The 20,663-nt window shown below is 39.8% G+C and overlaps 1 protein-coding gene across 1 annotated transcript; it reads right to left on the minus strand.

Annotated features, from left to right (window-relative positions):
- Positions 1–651: 651 nt before the first annotated feature.
- Positions 652–16,883, minus strand: FAM133B (family with sequence similarity 133 member B). The gene is made up of 11 exons (XM_074900283.1): positions 16,639–16,883; positions 12,941–13,038; positions 12,166–12,244; positions 9,812–9,886; positions 9,613–9,645; positions 9,140–9,208; positions 8,423–8,518; positions 7,162–7,209; positions 4,879–4,974; positions 4,056–4,100; positions 652–2,521 (listed from the first exon to the last, which is right to left on the minus strand). Exons 1-11 carry the CDS (start codon positions 16,660–16,662, stop codon positions 2,435–2,437), a joined length of 750 nt encoding a protein of 249 aa, XP_074756384.1. The 5' UTR covers positions 16,663–16,883; the 3' UTR covers positions 652–2,434.
- Between the last annotated feature and the right edge of the window lie 3,780 nt (positions 16,884–20,663).

Below are 20,663 nucleotides of genomic sequence, written 5' to 3' on the forward strand. Positions count from 1 at the left end.
TTACATACATTTGTTCATCTGTCAGGAGACAGAAATCTATTAGAGCACTTTTATTCCCACATTACTCATTTTCTACTTTGTCACACCGCTAAAACGTGGACCATGCCTGTAGGTTGCCTGGTGCCACCCGAAACCCGCATCACCTGCTCACATACAAATACAGAAAGAGGAAGGGTTGTGACAAGACTTCACCCTTCAGGAAAAAACAGAATGCAAGGAGAGTCGCAACGGATTTGTTAATTGTATTGGATATTTGTTAATTAGAAACTGTATTGGAAATTTGTTAATCTGCATTGGAAACAGAAACGCTCCACTGTTGGTACTGAAGCAGCTTTGCTGCAAGCTGACAAAGCCCATGAGCCCCTTAAGCATCTACACTGCTCCCAAAGCGTGACAGCAGCATTGAAGCACACACTGCTGACCAGACAACTAAAATGACATACTGGCTTATCTATTTGGAAGACTGGGACTCTCGTTTCCGTTTTTATTTCCTTCTGTTGCAGGCAGTTGTGTAAAAGTCAACGAAGGTACCACACAGGGCAGAGCACTTATGCTATGGTTCATGACAAGTTCTTTTACCAAAACCGCAACACCACAACTTCATAACCCCAACAAAACCAAACACAAACCCCAAACCAAAGCCCTGCTGTTCACTGCATCTTGCCTTTATTTTAACCTCACTGACAAAACAGTTCTAGAATCAGTAACATCAAGCTCAACAGTATAAAATATCTGATCGATATATTCTTACTGCGGTTTAGAGGGACATTGCTGTAACTCAATGGTTGTATGTTCCCCAAGAACTTAACTTGAAAAGTCAGTTTCTCTGCAGAACAGCAATATAAAAATCACCTTTCTCCCCCAGTTTTTAGTTATGGTTTGCAGACTAAGGTCTTAAAGGTCTCAACATTCTTGGCAATACAGTATTTGAACATCTGTATGCAAGAGGTAAGTTCTAAATTAGCACCTGTGCAATGAAAAAAGGGGTGGATCTATAGTTGACCACTTGGGATAGATAAGCAGTTGTTAAAGGCTAACAGGAGGCCCAGCAATGGGTACTTCAATGGAAAATAAAATGAGAATTTCATGTAAAACCTAAAATTGAATGGTTGCTTGTGTCTTACTGTGTGCACATTTAATTTATAAAAAGTTTTATTCGATTTCTAAAGCAACTAATTTGAAGTAAAACAGCTTTATGATTTGGGTCAACATTCTGTAGCCCTCAAGTACAAAAATATAAATACAAACTGTTTAAACAGTATCTTTAATGAGATTCTGGCAGTATTTTTTTTTTTTTAATCTAACAAGACACATCACGTAACAGGTCTGCCACTAAACTTGCTTAGAGTAAAATCAGCTTCAATATGAAGCTGTTAAGGTATCAAAACCCTGCTTTTTACATGCTAAATATCTTCAGCAAGTGTGCACTTAAACACAGCAATGAACTATAACTAAATACATACATGAAACTCTGCATGTGGAACGTAATTAGTAGAACTGGTTACAACAAACGATTACCTGCATTTTGTTAATTTAAAAATAGTACAAATCATGCAAAACAACTCTAAAGATAATGCAAAGAAAGCTACCAGTGTTTGCAAGAAGTGTTCAACTAAACCAAAAGTACATTAAACAAAATATGCATATTTACTAGCAAAGATCTATCGCTATTTCAAAGAAGCAGAGGTAAAATCTTCAGGTTTTGAATGACAGTCATACTGCAACATGTCATTGCTCTTGCTTAATGCAGAAGCACATGCTTAGAAGCCCAGAACTGCTTATTCAGAAAAAGTATGTTGACAATAGTTCTGGCTTCTCTAGAATCAGAGATGCTGCATGGCTTAAAAATAGCAGAGATTTGCAAGAACCAAAGGCAAAGGCACCCTATTCAGTTAGCCAAAATGGTAGCATTCCCTTTTTCATTAAGCATGAAGACAGTAATGGGGCAGATGATAAACATTTCTACAAAGGCAGCATTTTAAATGTTATAATTAGTTTCCCATTTTGTAAATGCCATTAGCAGACACCAGTTTGTAACAGTTTATGTATAATATTAACCTGCAGGATGAACTTGGGATTTTATTTGTCCTGATTTACAAATAAAGACTATTACTAATGCTTTAAAAGACTACTTTTACTACCTAAGAAGTTATTTTCCAATATTTTACACCTCAGCTGGACTACCATCTCATACTGTTTCAAACATCTAACACTGCTTACTGGAATTTTAGAAAAGTTGTACCCCATGTATTAAGCAGCAGGCAATAACAATGGTCTTTCCCAGCACAGCTGCATTGGGCTGGCTACTGAAAGATTAGGAGTATTTCTAAAACACAGGAAAACTCATGCAGTTTGGTAAAGTTTGCTGTTATTTCACAGTTTAAGTTTCCTTTAGTCATTGCACTTCTGTTGATAGTCTTGTTTTTTTAAAACATTATTCTGAATCCGAATTTGAACCAGCAATCTTCTTTTTCTTCTTTTTACCATGTTTCTTGTGCTTCTTTCTCTTTTTTGTTTTATCCTAAAAAAAAAAATTAAATGGAAGTTATTATATAATAAAATTGCCATCTATTATATTCTGCTCATGCAAAATGAGAACATGGAAAAGATATCTTTACAAAGACATTTCAAAAGAGATTTCTATAAAAGCCTAATGAGAAATCACAAAAAGAAAATTCGTATTTTACCCAGTAATTTACACTATTACGAGCAGTCTTCAATTTATCTCCATCATGGTCTGGCTATTTCACACCTCTCATCACTGTCATGATTACATTTCCTAAACTTTTAAATGATTTTCAGTGCTTTATAGATTTCTGAGAAAGTAATATGGAAGTGCTTTGATAAGCAGTGACACCGTATGTGTGTGGGAATAACTAGGACCTTTATGTATTTTAAAGTAAGTGTTTCTATCTACTGTGCAAAATTAAATAGTTCAACTACACTTGGCAAAAGTCTCCAGCACTTGCACCTCATTTAAAATAAAACAATTATGATCTCAATTGTAAATGTGAATACACTCAATTAACCCTACTGTATTCAGTCCTCAAGTTACTATCTCGATCACTGTAATACAGAAGCTGAGAGATACAATCTTGTCTTTTTGCAAGCAGAATTCTTGAATAGGTGTGACATTGTATCAACAAAACAATCTTGGTATAAAAGCTTTGTTTTATACATATTACTTATACACACATTTCTAAGAAAAAACCCACAATCATTCACTACAAATTTTATGGCAAACAGCTTATAGGTTATGGAAATACGAGTTCCATGGAAAATGTGTATCGACACCCCTATGCTTGTATTTTTACGTGACTAATGTAAAATTTCCCTTCACCCTAACATCTAGACAACTGAGATGTCCAATTAGGAACACTGCTGCTGACAGGGGAGACAGAAAGATACACAGACATCCTGAGTGGGCATTTAGGGCCTCAAAATCACTACGCTCCTAAATGAGGAGCCTCAGATACATGTGATGAATCTGGGTTCTATATAAATCCCTGCTGAACCTTCCTCTCACTTTTATCAACATAAACAAATGAACGAAATTGAGTAAAGTAACAGGTTGTTGACAGCTTTTTATTTGGTTGGAGGAAGAATTATATTAGTGTAGATGTTGCAGCGATTATGTCCTATGGCCCTTTCCATGGTGTGGTAGAGGGGGCTTACCAAGGAAGGACTATACACAACATGACAAAGGAACAACACTGACGTCTGTGTGGCAAACTGCTACGCTACCCGATACTATACAGAGATTAGTATTTCCAGTAGGTTAAACTAGTAGAGTAAAATATATGCTACAGTAAGTGTTAAACTTATATAAATCATAAATATCTAAATAGGTAAAACAGTGACGAATTCCTCCTTTAATTCAACAACCAAGAAAGTGACTGCAGCAGGTAAATAGAGAAATTATTAATGTACATTCATGTGACAGTAGACTTTTGCTATAAAGCATTTGTATTACTGAAACAGGTGAAATTGGAAATTAACCAAGTACGGAGTATTTAATATCCTAAAACTACAGTATGAGTAAGAAGGATACTTGCTGTTTTCTCTTTTTCCTCGCTGTTTTTCTTCTTTTTTGCTTGCACCTAAAAAAAATGAAATAAATTGTAACAGGAGAGAAGCTTTGGAAATGCTCTTTTAAATAAAAGTTTGAGCTTTTATTGCATATAGATGAATGATGGCACAACAGTGGCAGAACATACTGAACAATAACCCGGGAAGAAATACTGATTATCTGTGCTATATTCTAGAATATGCATTATCCTATAAAATCCGATTTGGGAACACACTCTGCTTTTAATGCATAGAAGAACAAGAAACAGCAGAATTACAAAGGTAATACTGATAAGCAGATGTGGCAAAAATTCTTAATGAAAAAAACACAACACATTGAAACCTTCCCAAATGTTCTAATCCTACAAGAATACAAACCTTCACAGTAGATATACACAAGGCTGAGAGTAAGATTGTTACATCCAAAATTTTTTAGTTCACTGGAAAAGGAAGCCAAAAAATTTCAGCCATTTTGATATCTGCCAATCTATTCACAAACACCAGAGAAATCTTGCGAAGGACACCAGACCAATCACTTAGCCTCATTTCACTGAGCTCTAAAATATCTATAAAAACTTGAAAATTTTCAAGAAAATGAATTCAAAATGACTTGTAAGTGATAGAGGTTGTACTGAACAGTTCTTACTAAAAGTTTAAAGAGAAAAATACAAACAATTTTGTATGTTGTACAGCTGTACAGAGCAGAAGAATTTCAACAGTATATTAAATCTAAGCTAGTTCATTCATTCACTTATGTGAATCCGTAAGCTAAAAGCTTTATAACATCTGAAATTGATGTTTCACACTGACCTCCTCTATCTGATCCGATTCCGACAAGGATTCCGATGATAAAGGTCCATCACCACGATCGGCTTTCTTCCTTTTCCTGGGGTGATTTTTACCTTCCTATACCAAGTAATAGATTTGTGAGTAAAGTCAGGCCTTTTGAATTTTATAAAACTTATGCTTAAAACTTGAATTATTTCTAAGTTGTGAAGTATTTTTAAATATCATTGACAATAAACTAATTACTTATCATCAAGAAATTACCCTAACAACTATTAAAATGCTTTTAGGGGAAACCATCTTTTTTTGTATATTCCCTTCTCTTGTTACCAAGATACAGCGGCCTTCTAAAAGTGAGAGGGATAATACTACAGTATAGTCACTTATTTTAAATAATAACATTGATATGTTATAATGTTGTAAATAATGAAGCTGTAAGCCTTTGAAGATAAAACGTTTCACCACTTTTAAATAATAATGAGTAAAAGAAGATCATAGAATCATAGAATGATTTGGGTTGGAAGGAACCTTAAAGATCATCTCATTCCACCCCCCCTGCCATGGGCAGGGACACTAGACCAGGTTGCTCAAAGCCCCGTCCAACCTGGCCTTGAACACTGCCAGGGAGGGGGCAGCCACAGCTTCTCTGGGAAACCTGTGCCAGTGCCTCACCACCCTCAGAGCAAATAACTCCTTCCTAATACCTAATCTAAGTCTACCCTCTTTCAGTTTAAAGCCATTACCCCTTGTCCTATCACTACATGCCCTTGTAAAAAGTCTCTCCTCATCTTTCCTGCGGGCCCCCTTTATGTATTGGAAGGCTGCTCTAAGGTCTCCCCAGAGCCTTCTCTTCTCCAGGCTGAAGAACCCCAACTCTCTCAGCCTGTCCTCATAAGGGAGGTGCTCCAGCCCCCTGATCATCTTCATGGCCCTCCTCCGGGCTTGCTCCAACAGGTCCATGTGCTTCTCATTTCTCAGTATGTGCATACAAACACTGCAGCATCAGCCTCTTGCTTTGTTGATGAAAGAAAAACCTCCTTGTGTATTCTGTCCCTGCCAGCTGCACTTCAATTCTTCATCTATAATCTCAGTATATCTAAAGGACAGTCTTTATTATTTTTAAAATTTTTAATGCTGCATGAGATTGCTCTGATGAGCTACTTCCCCACCCTTTGCTCTGGACCAGGCCAGGTGTTCCTAAAACTGAAGCTACTTTCTTCCATTCAATTTCTAAGACCAGAAACGAAAAAAAATCTAATCACCTTTTTTGCAAGGTGGGATCACACACCTCAGCTGTGCTATTAGAGGTACCTCAATCCTTTCACAAGACTACTCTGAAAAGTACACGTGAGGCAGCCTATTTGAGACATCAGGGATCTTAAGGTAGAGGAAGACCTCTAGTCCCCAAATACCCTTCGCTTTCAGAAGATGTGCAAAAGTAGCATTACAATAAGGGGCTATAGCAGACACTTGGTCTTCGAAGAGAAGCTACTCAAAAAGAGTTTGTGGGAAATAGAAACTTTGTGAAATGGAAGCAGGGGCAAAGGGGGGATGGAACCAACACATTTGCCTCATGCAATGGAGAATTTGTACATCAAAGTAAACACGGTTGACTGCAGGGGTAGAGGCTGATGTGATGAGAGAGGTAACTGGTGGACCCTGAAAGCACTGTTAGCTTACACACAGGGTACAAATAACTAAAATTTAAGTCAACAAGATTATTTACATTAAACATAATGATGGAAGATGGTCCTCAGATGTGTGTACAAAATGGTGAGGTGGTGGGAAGGAGAGAGGGTTTTCATGCTTAAAGAAAAAACAGAATAAGGTAATTTTTCTTTGCAATTTCTCAAAGCTGTCATAAGTACAATATCTATAATTATGACTACATTTAGATAAATATATCCTCTGCTTGATGTTCCTTAATTTACAGCAACAAGCCAGTATCCTATCAGGCATGCCACTGAAATATCACCATACATATTTTTAGCTCAATGTGACTTCTCAAGATAAAGCCCAAAATACTAAAATGCAGCTGATCTACTACAGCAGATTAGATACTTTTTTCATTTACCTTCGTAAGAAGAACAGATTCAGCAGTTTTCACTAGCAATTACTAAAACAGGAGCTGAACCCAACTAAAAGTCTACTTCAAAATTGGTGGTACTGAATATCTTCTGACTGTGCAGTTTTGGACAGAAAATTTCGATAGGTATAAACTGAGGCATTCAATATTTTTAGAAAGAGAGTGCTCTGTTATGTATGTAAAAAGCAGTTCTGATATAAGTATTTCAAGAGTAAAAATACCTTTTCTTTTTCATAATCTTCCTTTGACCTTTTCTTTTTTGTGCTGTCCTAAATAGAAAGAAAAACATAAACTATAACAAAATTATTTCAGGAAAAAGGCAGAACTCCCAAAAGCAGTCTGACCCATTGTCTTTTTCTGTCTACTGAATGTTGTTCTTCAGCATTGCTCTTTCTACCTTGCAGTTAACAGGAAAACTATGAAAAAGCCATAATTTTGATGCAGCTGCTGACTTTCTGAACCAGCAGTGTGAGAAGGTCTACATGGAATAGAGTACTTACAGTACACGTAGCAAACCTCTGGAAAGGATTCAGCTACGGCTACTGTAACCACAAATATTTCTAAAACATAACAGTCTGGAGTCTTTATTCTCTATCCATGACCACCTCCATGGATCAGGAAGGGGTTAAGCACGTATTTCCATGGAGTTTTCTGCCTTCCAATTTCAGCAGTAAGGGCAGCAAAAGTTTTCAAACTCCCATTAGCACAATTTTTAGTAGGTGTATGCAAACAGTGATTCATCATAATTTATACCACACTGAATTAGGTATTCCAGTGAAATCCTGTGATAAAGTCTACACACAGAATCTTAACAACTTGGTGTATTATTAATATTTAGGCAAGAAGTAGTTACTATCCACTGTAACACAGAAAAATGTTAACATAACAGAACAAATTGCCTCATATATCTTTTCCATTTTTCTGTTCAACCAGTAAGACCGTGTACCTACATTGCTCTACTTTCAGAAAAAGGGAAAGACACCCTCAGTTTATTAAGCATTTGGGAAAGGCTCAGTTCTCCAAAAGGAAACTACTCAGTTTACAGATTACAGATATTTAGAAAGGCAATATTCTGGTCATCGATATCCTGCAATACCTGTATTTTCACAGCCAGTGTTCAATAGCATGTTCACAAGAATTTCACACACCATTTTATTATTTTAGGTGTTAACATAGTATTAAAACTAAACATTTGAGCAGCACAAAAGCTGCATATGTTTGAAATCAGAAAAATAGCTAAAAATTGCTGGAATAAAGCATGTTCATTTTCTAAAGATCAAATAATTTCTGCCAGATATTGTGGCTGTGGAAGTAGATTCCTGTTTGCATCTGGAAGATACAAGCATGGCTCAGCTTCAGTAAGAATGCACGGCTTTAAATTTGGAAGACAAAATAATATTGACAAGCTACAATTATTAATGTTTATGTCTTTATAACCCCGATCGAGAAAACTTGCCAAGGGTAACACATCTACATATTTACCTTACTATCTGACTCGGATTCAGAAGTTGAGCTTGCTGAAGATTTCCGTGAGGAGCGATACTTCTTTTTCCTTCTTTTCTTCCCTTGCTTTTTATCCTATCCACAAATATTGTGGGAAAAAAAAAAACAAACAAAAAACCACAACCCTGAATTTATTCTCACTCAAATGAAAGACTTAGATTAAATATAAAGAATAGGGAACACCAAATTCCTACATGTTATCATGTTCTCTTGAGGAATAAAGTACACTACAATTGATTCCTTTAGTGGAGGACCTTCATAACTCTTCTGCATTGAAAAAATGTAAACTGGTGAAAAATCCAAGTTCTCTAGATTCTGTTTAGTATTTAGATGTGTGCTGTAGAATCTGATTATCTGTAACAAAGATTTTTGCCAAGAAGTAAAAATGGTATGTTTGCATTTTTATGATTAGATGGGGGATTCTACTGAAAAGCATAGAATTCAATGTTAAAACAGAAACAGATCCAGTTTACTAGCTGGCTGCTCAAAATTTAGAGTGTTCATCAAGAAATTCTTGAACAGATACATACTTAAAATTCACAGCTTTGTTTTATGTACCAAATGCATAAAAATTGAATAGTTTTATGCGAACCAAGCCCTCAAACAACATTCTCAAAATATATTACCAAAATCTGTAATCTGACCAAATAAGCGTCATGAACAAAACACGTTCAATTCTAATAAGTTAGTTCTTACCTCATCTTCTGAATCAGATGAACTGCTGGAAGAATCAGAGCTTGATGAAGAAGAGGAAGATGAAGACAACTTGACCAAACACAACAAAAAGTGAAGCTTGTGAGATGCAGCATTTTTGTCTGGCAAGTAGTCAAAAGACCATCCAAACACTCCCTTTAAAATGTCTTATTTCAGAAAGTATTATCAATGGAATTTTATTTCCAAGAAGCTGGTCTACATAGAGTTTCTTAAATAAAACTGTAAAAAGTCACTTCTAACATTTTCATTTAGTAATATCTATTTAATGCTCTTTCCCTCCCTTTAAGCAGAAGTAAAATTCTCCTTGTACAGAATGTATGCCACCCCTCTCATAAAAATCAGTTAAAAACTAAATTCAAAATTATAGCTACACTCTCACTTTCCAAGAGGACTTAAATGCCAAATAGGAACACCCCCAAAGCAAAAAAGCACAGAAGACTGAAAATTTTGCTCACCCTATTAGATTTCTTCTTTTCCTTTTTCTTTTTCTTAAAAATAGAATAAAACAAATGTTACTCTGGCATCATGTTCTTTTGCTGTGCATTTAGGTTTATGCACTTTGATTCTGGCTTTTAAAATGTATTTATGGCATTCTGTATTGGCAGCATCGATGATAAATCCAATACAGGCTGTATGAAATTGAAAATAACTTACCTCTTTCTTTTTGGAGGAACTCTCGTTTCCACCCAGTAATTTCTCCCTGTGTTTTTCCAGTTCCTTCTTCCAATTCTGAAAACAAAACCAAACGGAAACAGTGACCTGAGCATCATTTCCAAACGGCTTCTTTTAAGAGACCTTTTTTGAAATCCTGTCCCCTACCTGACATTACAGTTTTCACAAAACCCACAGAAAATAAACAACATATAATGTTAACCAAGGCTATAATGCATTTGATTTTACAGAAGATTAATATTCACCAAAATACCATGGTAGTTCACACCTTGATGTTCAAGTTATTTGGATCTAAGATATTGTCATTTATCCCAAAGGTCATCAATTATGGTATTTTTGCTTTTGTATCACAGTATTCTTGCCACAGCACTTTAGAAAGCCAGGGCACCCTACAAGAAAAATTGCTATGTTGTCTTAGTTTTAAAATCACCTGAGAAGAAAATTCAAGACAAATTCTCCTGGCTCTTCTTTAGTGTATGGGTGTCTGTTCTGGGCCTTGTCAGTGTCAAGAACGATTAGATTACATTATTATACACATCTTCATAGAAATGCTCTTATTTTTGTTAGGCCAAGCACACCCCATGGATAAGTTTCCCCTCATTCCTCCTTTTCAATCCCTTACAAGGTCTCTAGTCTGCCTAAAATCCCCCCTTCAAGGAAAGCTCTGAAACATCCAACCCGCCCCCATCAGACCGAGAGGCTGCTAGCTTCAATCTGCACTATTCCTGCTTCCCACGCCAGACACATCACGCGCTCCCTTCCTTATTACTGTTATTCCGATCCTCCCTTTCCCAACGAAGCTGTATTGGTATCATATTGGGAAAGCAATGATAATCTGCATATCGTGCTGAAGGGACAGAAGTACCAGGAATTAAGTAAGATTATACCTGTGCGATGAAGTATGATAACACAGATCCCCAAGTCAGCATACTGTGAATTAGCTGAACACTGCTGCCGAGAGACACAGCAGATTAGCCAGGATATAGTGCTGTGTATAACGTGCTTCCACGGGCTAAGGCAGCAAGCAGTACTGCAGTGGGTTGTGTACTTCGATATACCAGCTACCCAGAGCTACCTGAGAGATTAACAGCGGCCTGTGTTTTATTGGGCAGGCGTTCTCTTTAAATTATGTTAAGACTGTGCTAGTCTAATGTTTTAAACAAAAAAGCACAACATCTGTCAGTAAAAGAGGAGAGATAGCATCTCATTCAGAGACTTGTAATCTTTTCAACCGTTCAGAGATTAGTTCTTAGGAGCTTTAGGAAGAACTCATTTCACAATTCCATGCATCCCCTCCTACCCTTCTGCCATAGTGAAAGGCTGTTATCTTGTATCCATGACAGTTTCAATTATTTCACAATGAAGCAAAGATAAAAGCAGGAAAGGAACATGATAAAATACTAAACCAAACTTACCAAGCTAAAACTCACAGAGTGCAGAACAACTGATCCTCTCAGGATAGCATAGTGTGTGTGACCCTCCAAATACTGGTAAAACTTCTTAGGCAAAATGGTATACCAAAAGTACCATGGGTACTACACCAAAAGTACCATGGGTACTACACCAAAAGTACCATGGGTACTACGCCCTTCCAGAAACAAAGGGGGAGCATAATCTACTTCAACCAGAAACACACACAATGATGAACACTACTGTTTGAAGCTTATCGCAAGATACCAGAACCCAAGAAGGTACAGACACAGTTAAATTCATTATATACAAATTCTTCCTATGTATGCAACAGCAGTTATATGTGAAACGTTCTTACACTGTCCTGATCTCCAACGGGCATGGAACACAAGCATCAGAGCAGCTGCATTTAAAGTAGGGAACTAGTATGGAATGTAGTCAGCTTCAAATGAGAGAGAAAGAAGTGCTTCATAGTCCTATCTGTGTATTGAAGGCCATTTTTTGTGCCTTCTCCCACATTAATACTATGTGTACTTTCTCTGCCAAAGATGTCCGTTTCCAGTAATACACATCTTTCTAATGTATCTGGATTGTGGGACCTTAAACAAGTGAAGATTACCAGAAAATGTACAAGTTTGATTTATTTAAATAAATACATGTGTTTGTATAACTATATTTACATTTATGAAAAGTTCAAGTTTTATTCAGCAGCAATTTTGAAAACTTTTTAGATAGTGTTTCTCTGAACTGAGAATAGCTCTTCATCAAGTGGTAACCTTAATTTCTGATACAAATGAAACAAAACATTTACTCATTAAAAGCTTGAGTGAAGTGAAATCATATGGGTACTTGGTGCCATTAATGATAATAGCAGAAAAATAGCATATAAGATAATCAATTATTAACAAACTAATAACACTACCCACCTCATTCATCTTTTCTTCAAACTCAGCCAAAGCCCTGGATCCTTTCTTTTTCTTTTCTAGTTGCTCTTTCACTTCTTCCCTGCATAAAAAGGATGATAGATCACAATTTTCAAAGCTAAAATACCTTATTCAGTGTCTAACTTTTTGTAGGGTTTTTTGAAGTTTAGCTTTGGCTGAACTTCCGACAGAAAGAACAATGAAAACATATTAGATGTTATACGTACGGTAACCTAACTCTAATAAGTATGGTAGCTAAATTCCTCTGAAAGATCTAAAGCTAACTTTGCAATTAGGTAAATTGTTCTCTAATGCCTTATGAGAGGAGGCAAAATGGACTGAATGTAAAGTAAATTGATAAAATCTCAAAGTGCTGATTTTATTGGGTAGGGTAAACTGTGTTCTAAGAATATACCAGCAAAATTATTTTCTAGAGATAGCTTTTTTAAAAAATTAAATATATCTGCAGGCTTCAGGTATTAGGATTTTTGAAAGAGGTAAAATGATCAACATTCTCCTCTTCTGAGATACCATTGCCAAAATACTTAAAGACAAATGAGAAATACACATTCCAAAATGAAATACTATTGTTTTTAAAAGAGGAGACCGAATACATATTTAGAAAAGAGTAACTGGGCCAGTGCCAGAAAACAAGGAATCTTTCAAAATATATTACTGGGTATTCTGGGGAGAAGGTAGGTATCAGTGTCATCTTAGCAAGAGGGAACAAATCTTTTACTCAAAGGGTCAGAAGGGCAGACAAGTATTGCCAACTTACCATGTTGGTCTTGGCCTGTTCAAGTAGTCTTGTATTGTTGGTCCTGAATTTTGGGCAGGACCTCGTGCTCTGGCCATAGCTATGGGATTCATATAAGCCTTGAATATGAAACAACAAAAAGAAATATAAAATTAATCAGCTGCACTGATACCAAAATCTGTCCTTTTGTTTTTTTCACAGAAACTTTTTCTCACTAGTTGAAAAAAAAATTCTGGCTTATTTCTAAACATATAAAATATTTAACAAAACTAAGTTGATTGGCAGAAAGACTAAGGTAAGTGCTTTCAATTTTGAGTTATACTGTGGCAGAAAGAACTCATCCACAAAGAGATCATGTTCCTTACAATAATTTCTCCTCCCTGAGCAAGGATTTTGCAAATGGAGTACAGTATCATGACTGCTGAAATATTCTTCCTTGGGACATGGAAAATGTAACTAAATTTCAGCTCTTACTCTCTGGGACAAAAGATCTTATGTCTTTACAATTCTGTGGAAAATTGATGATAGAAGATTCAACAAATCCTGCATAAAGTTTCTTGCTGTAATACCAAAAAAAGCAAGTGCTGGTGCTCTTCTACAATTACGCATGTACAAAAACTCTGTGATTTAGGGCTATTTTAGAGAGGGAAAAAACCCCCCACCAAACCAAGATCCCCATTGTTATGAGGTCTTCCATCTTTCAAATCCATGCATCCTCTTCATATTCACTCTAAAAATGTAATAGGTTATATAAGATTAATTTAAAACTTAGAACCCGTAATTCACCTCAGCAATTAATGGAAAAACTCTAATCTAGCAAACAATTCTTCAATTTTTTTGTTATGCTGTTAATATTTTGCTCATGCAAAAAGAAGGTACATATCCCACCTTATCTCATGAGCTTTTATCACTACGTCATCCCAACACTTCACTGTTCTTACTGTCCACAGCTTTTGGAGATGAGGAAAAAAATTAAATAGTCAAAACAATGACTAGCTTTGGTTGCCTAATCTGAGATAATTTTTTTTAAGAGTACAACATTTGGTAGATTCGAAGTAAAGATTCGACCATATGTGTAGCTCCTACGTGTCCAACCCTGCTTTTTATCAGGCCATAAAGTAAAGCATTCAGAAACCACCACGCACAGTAAGTGACCATTTCTGAAAGCTGTCAAAAGCAACAGCTGCTGCTGCTCCCCTCCTGTTGCCCCCACCACAGAAGCCGTGGCCACAGCAATGCTGAGTTTCTGGCCTGGAATGTGAGCAGGCTCGTGGCCTTCAGCTCTTGGGGCTACTTTTAGTCCCAGAAGAGGGAATCCAGGGTCTGCCTGGGATGGGGCAGTGGGCCAGCTTGGCACCTTCTTTCGTAGCCAGGTGGATGCACACAAATAGTCAGAGCACTTAAAGATACACATTCACATTATTAACTCTGACATTTTATTATATTACAGATCTACCAATGAGTAAATATTTTGCATTTGAATTCAGCTTTAAGTGAAAAAGAAGCTCCTTTAGCAAAGCAGGAAAGCAGTATTTGAATACTGTTTTCATTAAACAAAGGTCATTTCAATGTACTAAATCCACTAGAGAAGACAACAGAAATGTAATTCATGACTTGGCTTACTACAGTGAGCAAAATGCATCAACTCTTTTTGGTTACCACTGAAGAACTTACATCTGAAAGCTCTAGCTTCTTACGAAATTATTATTCCTAAAAACAAGGTCTCTTGCTGTTCTTAAAAATTAGCTACTGTCTTACCTGGGCTAACCTGAAATGAGCACCCCACCACCTCCCAACAAAAGTCTCTCTACCTGCAGAAGAGGCTACAACTGTCCAGTGTTGTTTTTCTACTTCCTCAAACTGACCCCAGGTAACCAGCTAGGAAGATTCCTCCTCTGTTCAGTGGCTTTCTTTAACTTTCTGGCAGCAAGCACATGACTGAATACTGCTCTATATTCCACAATTAGGAAATTTACGTCTTAAAACATGTTCTCATAATTTCAAACAGGTTTATTTATGAAGAATTACATATTTTCACAGCTTAGCCAAACTGCACGTCACTAGCCAGGGAAGAGCACTGAAATGCACTCTCAGTAAAGGAAGTGCTTGTCTGCAAGCATTCATTTTCTTCTTTTGGCAGTTGGCTCGAGCTGTTATTAAAAGGTATTTGTTGCGTAGCTCTCATGCTCACGAAAAGCATAAAGCACCTTGAGTCAGCTAGGGTTCTTGGAGCAAGCAACACAGACTGTTACTGCCTCACAAGTATCCTGCAGATGTGAAAAAACCCGAATTTATTTTCCATCTCCAAATAATCAAAACGATGGTGTTATAAGAAGGGACATGGGAAAGAAGTCACAAGTAGAAAGCTCTACGAACACAGAAGAGAAGCAAGGGGTCCTGTATTATAACTTGTCTGTACTAACAGCCATCGTGGCACAACGAACCTTACACAGGAATATAAAGATTTGCTGGTATTGGTAGCTGCATCCCAACTGTCCTATTAAAAGAAAATTAAGAATAAACAGACACCCAAATACACCCAAAAACATTACAAGAGGCCAATACATTTCAAGCATAGGCCGGGTCTTGCAGTCTGACACTGTCAACTTTCTCAGTAGACTCCTTTATTTTGGTGCCTCAATAAAGTATCCAAAGGCACTTCACTACCTAGTTGTATAACGTATATGTCCCTCACCTCTATTAGCTATTATTCCAAAAAGGTAAGCAAAGGCATTTCCATGAATGGATTTGAGTATGAACTCATAGCACATACTAGAAAGAGACAAAAAAAAAAAGGGGGGGGGGGAGCATTACAACTTATTTTTAATCATAAAAGTAATTGATTGTAAATTTATAATGCCTAAATGAAACATAAGCATAAGGTGAATGGCTAACTGGTACAAAAAAGTTTAAAGAAGAATACGAGGAGGGATGAACATGGTAACAGTGTACAGTCAGGCTCTGCAACCAAGCGCCTGGAAGTGCATTTCTGGCCTCCGGAGGTTCTCGGAGCGCTGCCTCCAGCGGCCTCTCACAGCGCTCAGGTGCAGCTGCACGCCAAGTTGCGGGCAACCCGCCTTAGTGGCGCTCGGCGGTGCTTCTGCGAGCGCCGCAACTCCCGCTGGGAACATTTCATTTTTGCAAGGGCCGGGCCGGCAGCTTCGCCGACGACGGCGCCGGCACCGGTCACGGCTCCGCTGCCGGATCTGAAGAGGCAACCGGCGGTTCTGCCGGGGCGCCGCGCCTGCCCGCGCCGAGGGACGCCCCAGACGGGGCCGCCGCAGCCCAAGGCCCCGCTGCCCCGCGGCGCCGGCCGGCCAGGGTGGGCGCCGCGGGGCACGGCCCCGCCTTTGTTGCCTGGCGGCCCGGGGCCCGGGGCTCGGCCGGTCCGCCCCGTCCGGCCGCCGCGTAGCCAGGCAGCCCTCGAGCGCCTCCCGCCCGCCGCGGCGCAGGGCCCGCCGGCTGCGGGGCCCCCGCTTCTCCCCCGCCGTGGGGCGGCGGCCCCCCCCTCCTGCCCGCCCCCGCGGCGGCCGCAGCACGGGAGCGGGCCGGGCGGGCCTGCCTAGGCCGCCACAGCACAGCGGCCGCCCGGGCTGAGCGAGGCGGCGCCCAGCTTCCCCGCCGGGGCCCGCCCGGAGGGGCCGCCGCGACTGCGGCGAATCCCGGCGGCGGCTGCCGCGCCCGCCCGGCCCCCGCCGCTGCCTCCGCGCGATACTCACCACCCGGTTGTCCCGCTTCCCCATGGTGCCTACGAGACGCGGCGCCGCCGCCCGCCGTCGCCTCGACCCAGACCAGGGCCCTTTCCCCGCGCCCGGGAAGCCGCGCCGCGGGCGCCTCGGCCCTGCTCGGCCCCGCTCGGCCCCGAGCCGCCGCCGAGCTGCGGGGAGCGGCGATGGCGGCAGCCACGCAGCGCCGCCTGCCGGGGCCTCCGCGGCCCGAGCTGCCTCTCGCTGCCGGCGGCTGGCGGCCGCCCGCGCCCCGCCTCAGCTCCGCGCCCCGCCTCCGCGGGGCGACAGGGGAGGCGGCGGCAGCGCCGGGGCCGGCGCGGTCGGAAGAGGAAGGGCGGGAAGGGATGAGGAGAGCGGGGGAGCGTTGGGGCGGCGGCAACGGCGGGGAGCCGGCGGCGGCCCCGGCAGGGCGGGAATCGTCGTGGCGGCGGCGGTGAGGGGCCGGCGGCGGGGAGGTGACGCTGGGCCGGTCTTCGTGAGGGGGAGTGGAGGGTAACTCCGAGCCGAGAACTTAAATGTAAAGGTGCGCTGGTAGCCTGGGGCGCCCGTTCGGAAGAGACATCCCAGGAGAGGACAGGGTGTCATTACGACGGTTTTTTTTTCTCCTCCTGATCTGTCTAGAAGTCAGTTAGTTACAGGTGGAACTGCAGTGTTCCTGCTTGTGTTCCTTCTCCTCCTCCTTCAGGGGACGCATAGACTATGGTATGAATTAGCGGCCTGTCCTGGCATTCAATGAAATGGAGCTCCATTAGAAGGAAGTTAAAAAAAAAAAAAAAAAGCTTATTCATCACTTGGTCACTTGTTAGCTTTCTGCACTGCAAAATAAGGAACGTGTTAATATTGACAAGGTTAATGCTGCATTAGGTTAACGGAAATGCTAAGGGAAGCCCGAGAGTTACCAGGATCCGCTAACTCAGAAATTCAAAAGTCCTTTTCTTAAAGTGGTACCATTAAAAATTACTGCATGTTAGTTACAGCTTTGTAAAAATGAAGAAAAGTAATTACATGTTAATCTGTTCATCATACTATGCAGAAATGAGTTTTGTTTCCGAAATAGCATTGCCATGTTCGTCCTATTTGGGAATAGCTGGAAAAACTGGTGAGCCCCTGGGAATTTGTGATACCAAATTACTTAGTAAAACCCAGAGAAGGCTGTGAGGAACCAAAAGAAAGCTAAGAAGGTGACTACACCAGAATTCCAAGTAAAATCTGCTCAATTGCAAATAAAATTTACTGTTGAAAATTGCAAGATAGAGCATAAGGGAAGAAATAACTTTAATCACTCAGAAAATAGTCGGTATGTTCTGAAACAAGGATGGCTGTTTTGGAAACACATCAGGCAGAAGTTCTGACAGCTGCCTGTGATGCTGGTGAAGTACATTGAAGACAGAAGGAACAAACTGCATTAAAACATATACAAAATAAGATTAGGAGTGTTACTAAATAGGTATGAAAGCTTTGCTTGTGCTTTTGCTTCATTTGTTTGAGCCCTTTCATTCCCTTTGACGATGATAACCCTTTTTGTGAGGCACGCCGACGGCCTCACCCGGAACACATTTTCAGATTTGGGCCGTTGTGGAGTACACCCGTGCCATCCAGTTTCATGCCACTGCACTGCAGCCGTGCAGGCCGTGCCCAGCGCTGCTGCAGCTCCTGGGTGTGGGAGCACAGCTGGCTGGCTGGCTGTCCCCGTGCTGGCACCCTAGTAGGGCTGCAGCTCCCTGTGGGCTTCAGCTCAGCTGCGGCAGCGTAGGCAATACCTAAGCCACATCAAGTCTGCCAGGACAGAATCACTCCGCAGAAATGTTTTGAACAAATTTGAACCAGGAGAGTTTATTCAACCAATGCTTTGCGCCATGAGGCTTTGAGCTGGTGCCTGGAAATACGAAGACTTGCCATTGCAGGGAGCCAGGGGTGCAGGGTCCCCCCCTCCCTATGCAGGCAGTGGGGAGGAGGGAGTCCTTTGCTAGGCACTCTGGAGTATTCTAATTAGACTCCCATTAGCTTTTCTTCCCTGGCTGCGAAGGAGGCTTGGGATTCCGGCCAGACAGTTCAGGCAGCTAAATCATATTTCTAAAAATGGATGAAAAAACTTAGAGAAAGGACTTTGTGTGACAGGAGACGGATAGATGACCTTGTTTATCGAAGGGGGGGAAAAAAACCCCAACACAACTGATGGACGTAAAATGAGGAATAGTACAGATACTGTACATCTTGCTTTCCATGTATCAGTAAACCACAGGGAAATGATAGACAAAGACAACACATTTAAATCTTTTAAAATGAACATTTGTTTCTATGGTGCTAATAAGCATGTGACAGCTAGTGTTATTATTTTGAGGCAAAGAGGATGGGAACATTTATGTATAATAAGAAGAGTAACAGTTGTGCTTATTTCTACAAGGTATTTTGCTTAATGGATTTTTTTTAAAAAAAAATACAATTTTCCATAACTGGGTTTTATGACCTTCCTGCAGGGGATAAGCCACCTTCTCACAGATGAGGGCTAGGAAGAAAATTCCCATATGAAGAATTTGTTCCATAATTGTCCACAGCCTGTTGGATCTTTTGTGGTATCTTGCCCTGACCTGAGCACCATCAGAGATAAAACACCAGACAGTATCCAGATCTGTATGGTAGCTCTTATTTAATCTGTTAAATATTTCCATGATTTTTTCCCTTTTTCACGATGTATTAGCTATGGCTAATATGGGTATTTATGACTATGTCTGTTCTGCTCAGCCACAGGCCTCACTGCAGTTGATTTTGTGTCTGTCCCTGGCTGGACTGCTGCTTGTAATCTTAGAATGTGCTTAAAGACTAATTTGGATTCTCACATAATGTAAAGGTAGCTGTTGTTTTTATTTAATGCTGTGTTACACCTGCAGCGTGTAAAACTTTTGTAGAGGACTTTCATGATTCCTTATAGTTTCTAGGGGCAGCACAAAGTTTTGGTTCTAATTTATAAAACCCTTTGTGGCTTTGGGGTCTGGTTAGCTTTGCAGTCACTTCTGTCTAGAGCTTTCATCCAGAAGCTGAAATCTGTTTGGATGTTTGAGTTAATAGTTTTTAGATTCCTATGTCTGGTGGCTCATTGGAAGCCTTAGAAACTACTTGTATCCTGCTCTAAAGAGCGCTTAATGATCTTTACAATAAGATGAAGCTTTGAGTTGTTTTGATGAGGCTTTTTTGGTGGTTCAGGAGTGAAGACAGGAAATACGCATATGGTTTTAGAATTTGATGTCATGTTATTTTACGTTTGACTTAAAACATGCACTTTTACCATTTCTATATACATATATATATATGTATATATCTATATATATATATAGATATCTATATATAGCCAATCAAGAAAAAACAATCAATGAAGTGTGCTCAGCTTCTTAAAAAATGGAAGATGAAAGCAGCAGAATCTTTAGGAATACACAGATGTCACACATGTTAGTGCAACAGTTGGATCAAGTAACATTTGGGGAAAATACTGCGTTTCATGAGTGACTGAGAGCCATTATAGCTGAATTAAAGCACAATTGCCTAAAACTAAAGAAGACTTCAGTAAAGACAAACTAGTGCTGAACGATACAGCGTTTATAGCAATTGTGACAGTGTTACGTCTTTGAAAGGAAAAGCAATCACTCAAATTTGTATTTTTTTAAATGGAATTTATCTTAGGTAATCAATAAGGTAGTTGTGAAATGAGAAATTATGACCAATGGGGTTAGATTTTTATAAAACTAAAGGTATATGGTAAGGTGCTTGAAAGGGTGTGCATGTGCTTATGTTTCTGTGCCTGGTTGTGTGTATGTTTGCTGATTTTCTAGAATACCCGAGGTGTTGAGAAAAACACTTGCAAACATAAAAACTAGAAAACAATGTTGCTAATTTTCTGTATTTAATATACAATACTTACTGTATTTGTATTCATTTTACATTTTTAGACAAAAGAAAAATATAGCCGGAAAAGTGAAGTAAACTTCATGAAAGCAGTTTTAAATACAAAAGGTTTTTTTTTT

The sequence above is a fragment of the Athene noctua genome, chromosome 2, assembly GCF_965140245.1.
Source record: "Athene noctua chromosome 2, bAthNoc1.hap1.1, whole genome shotgun sequence".
NCBI classification, from domain to species: Eukaryota; Metazoa; Chordata; class Aves; order Strigiformes; family Strigidae; genus Athene; species Athene noctua.

Coding starts and splice junctions, on each gene's coding strand:
- FAM133B (XM_074900283.1), bottom strand. CDS start 16,662: ATGGGGAAGCGGGACAACCGGGTG. Junction 9,887..12,165: donor TTGAAGAAAAGATGAATGAG/GTGGGTAGTGTT, acceptor TTTTGTTTTCAG/AATTGGAAGAAGGAACTGGA. Junction 9,209..9,612: donor AAAAGAAGAAATCTAATAGG/GTGAGCAAAATT, acceptor TGTTTGGTCAAG/TTGTCTTCATCTTCCTCTTC.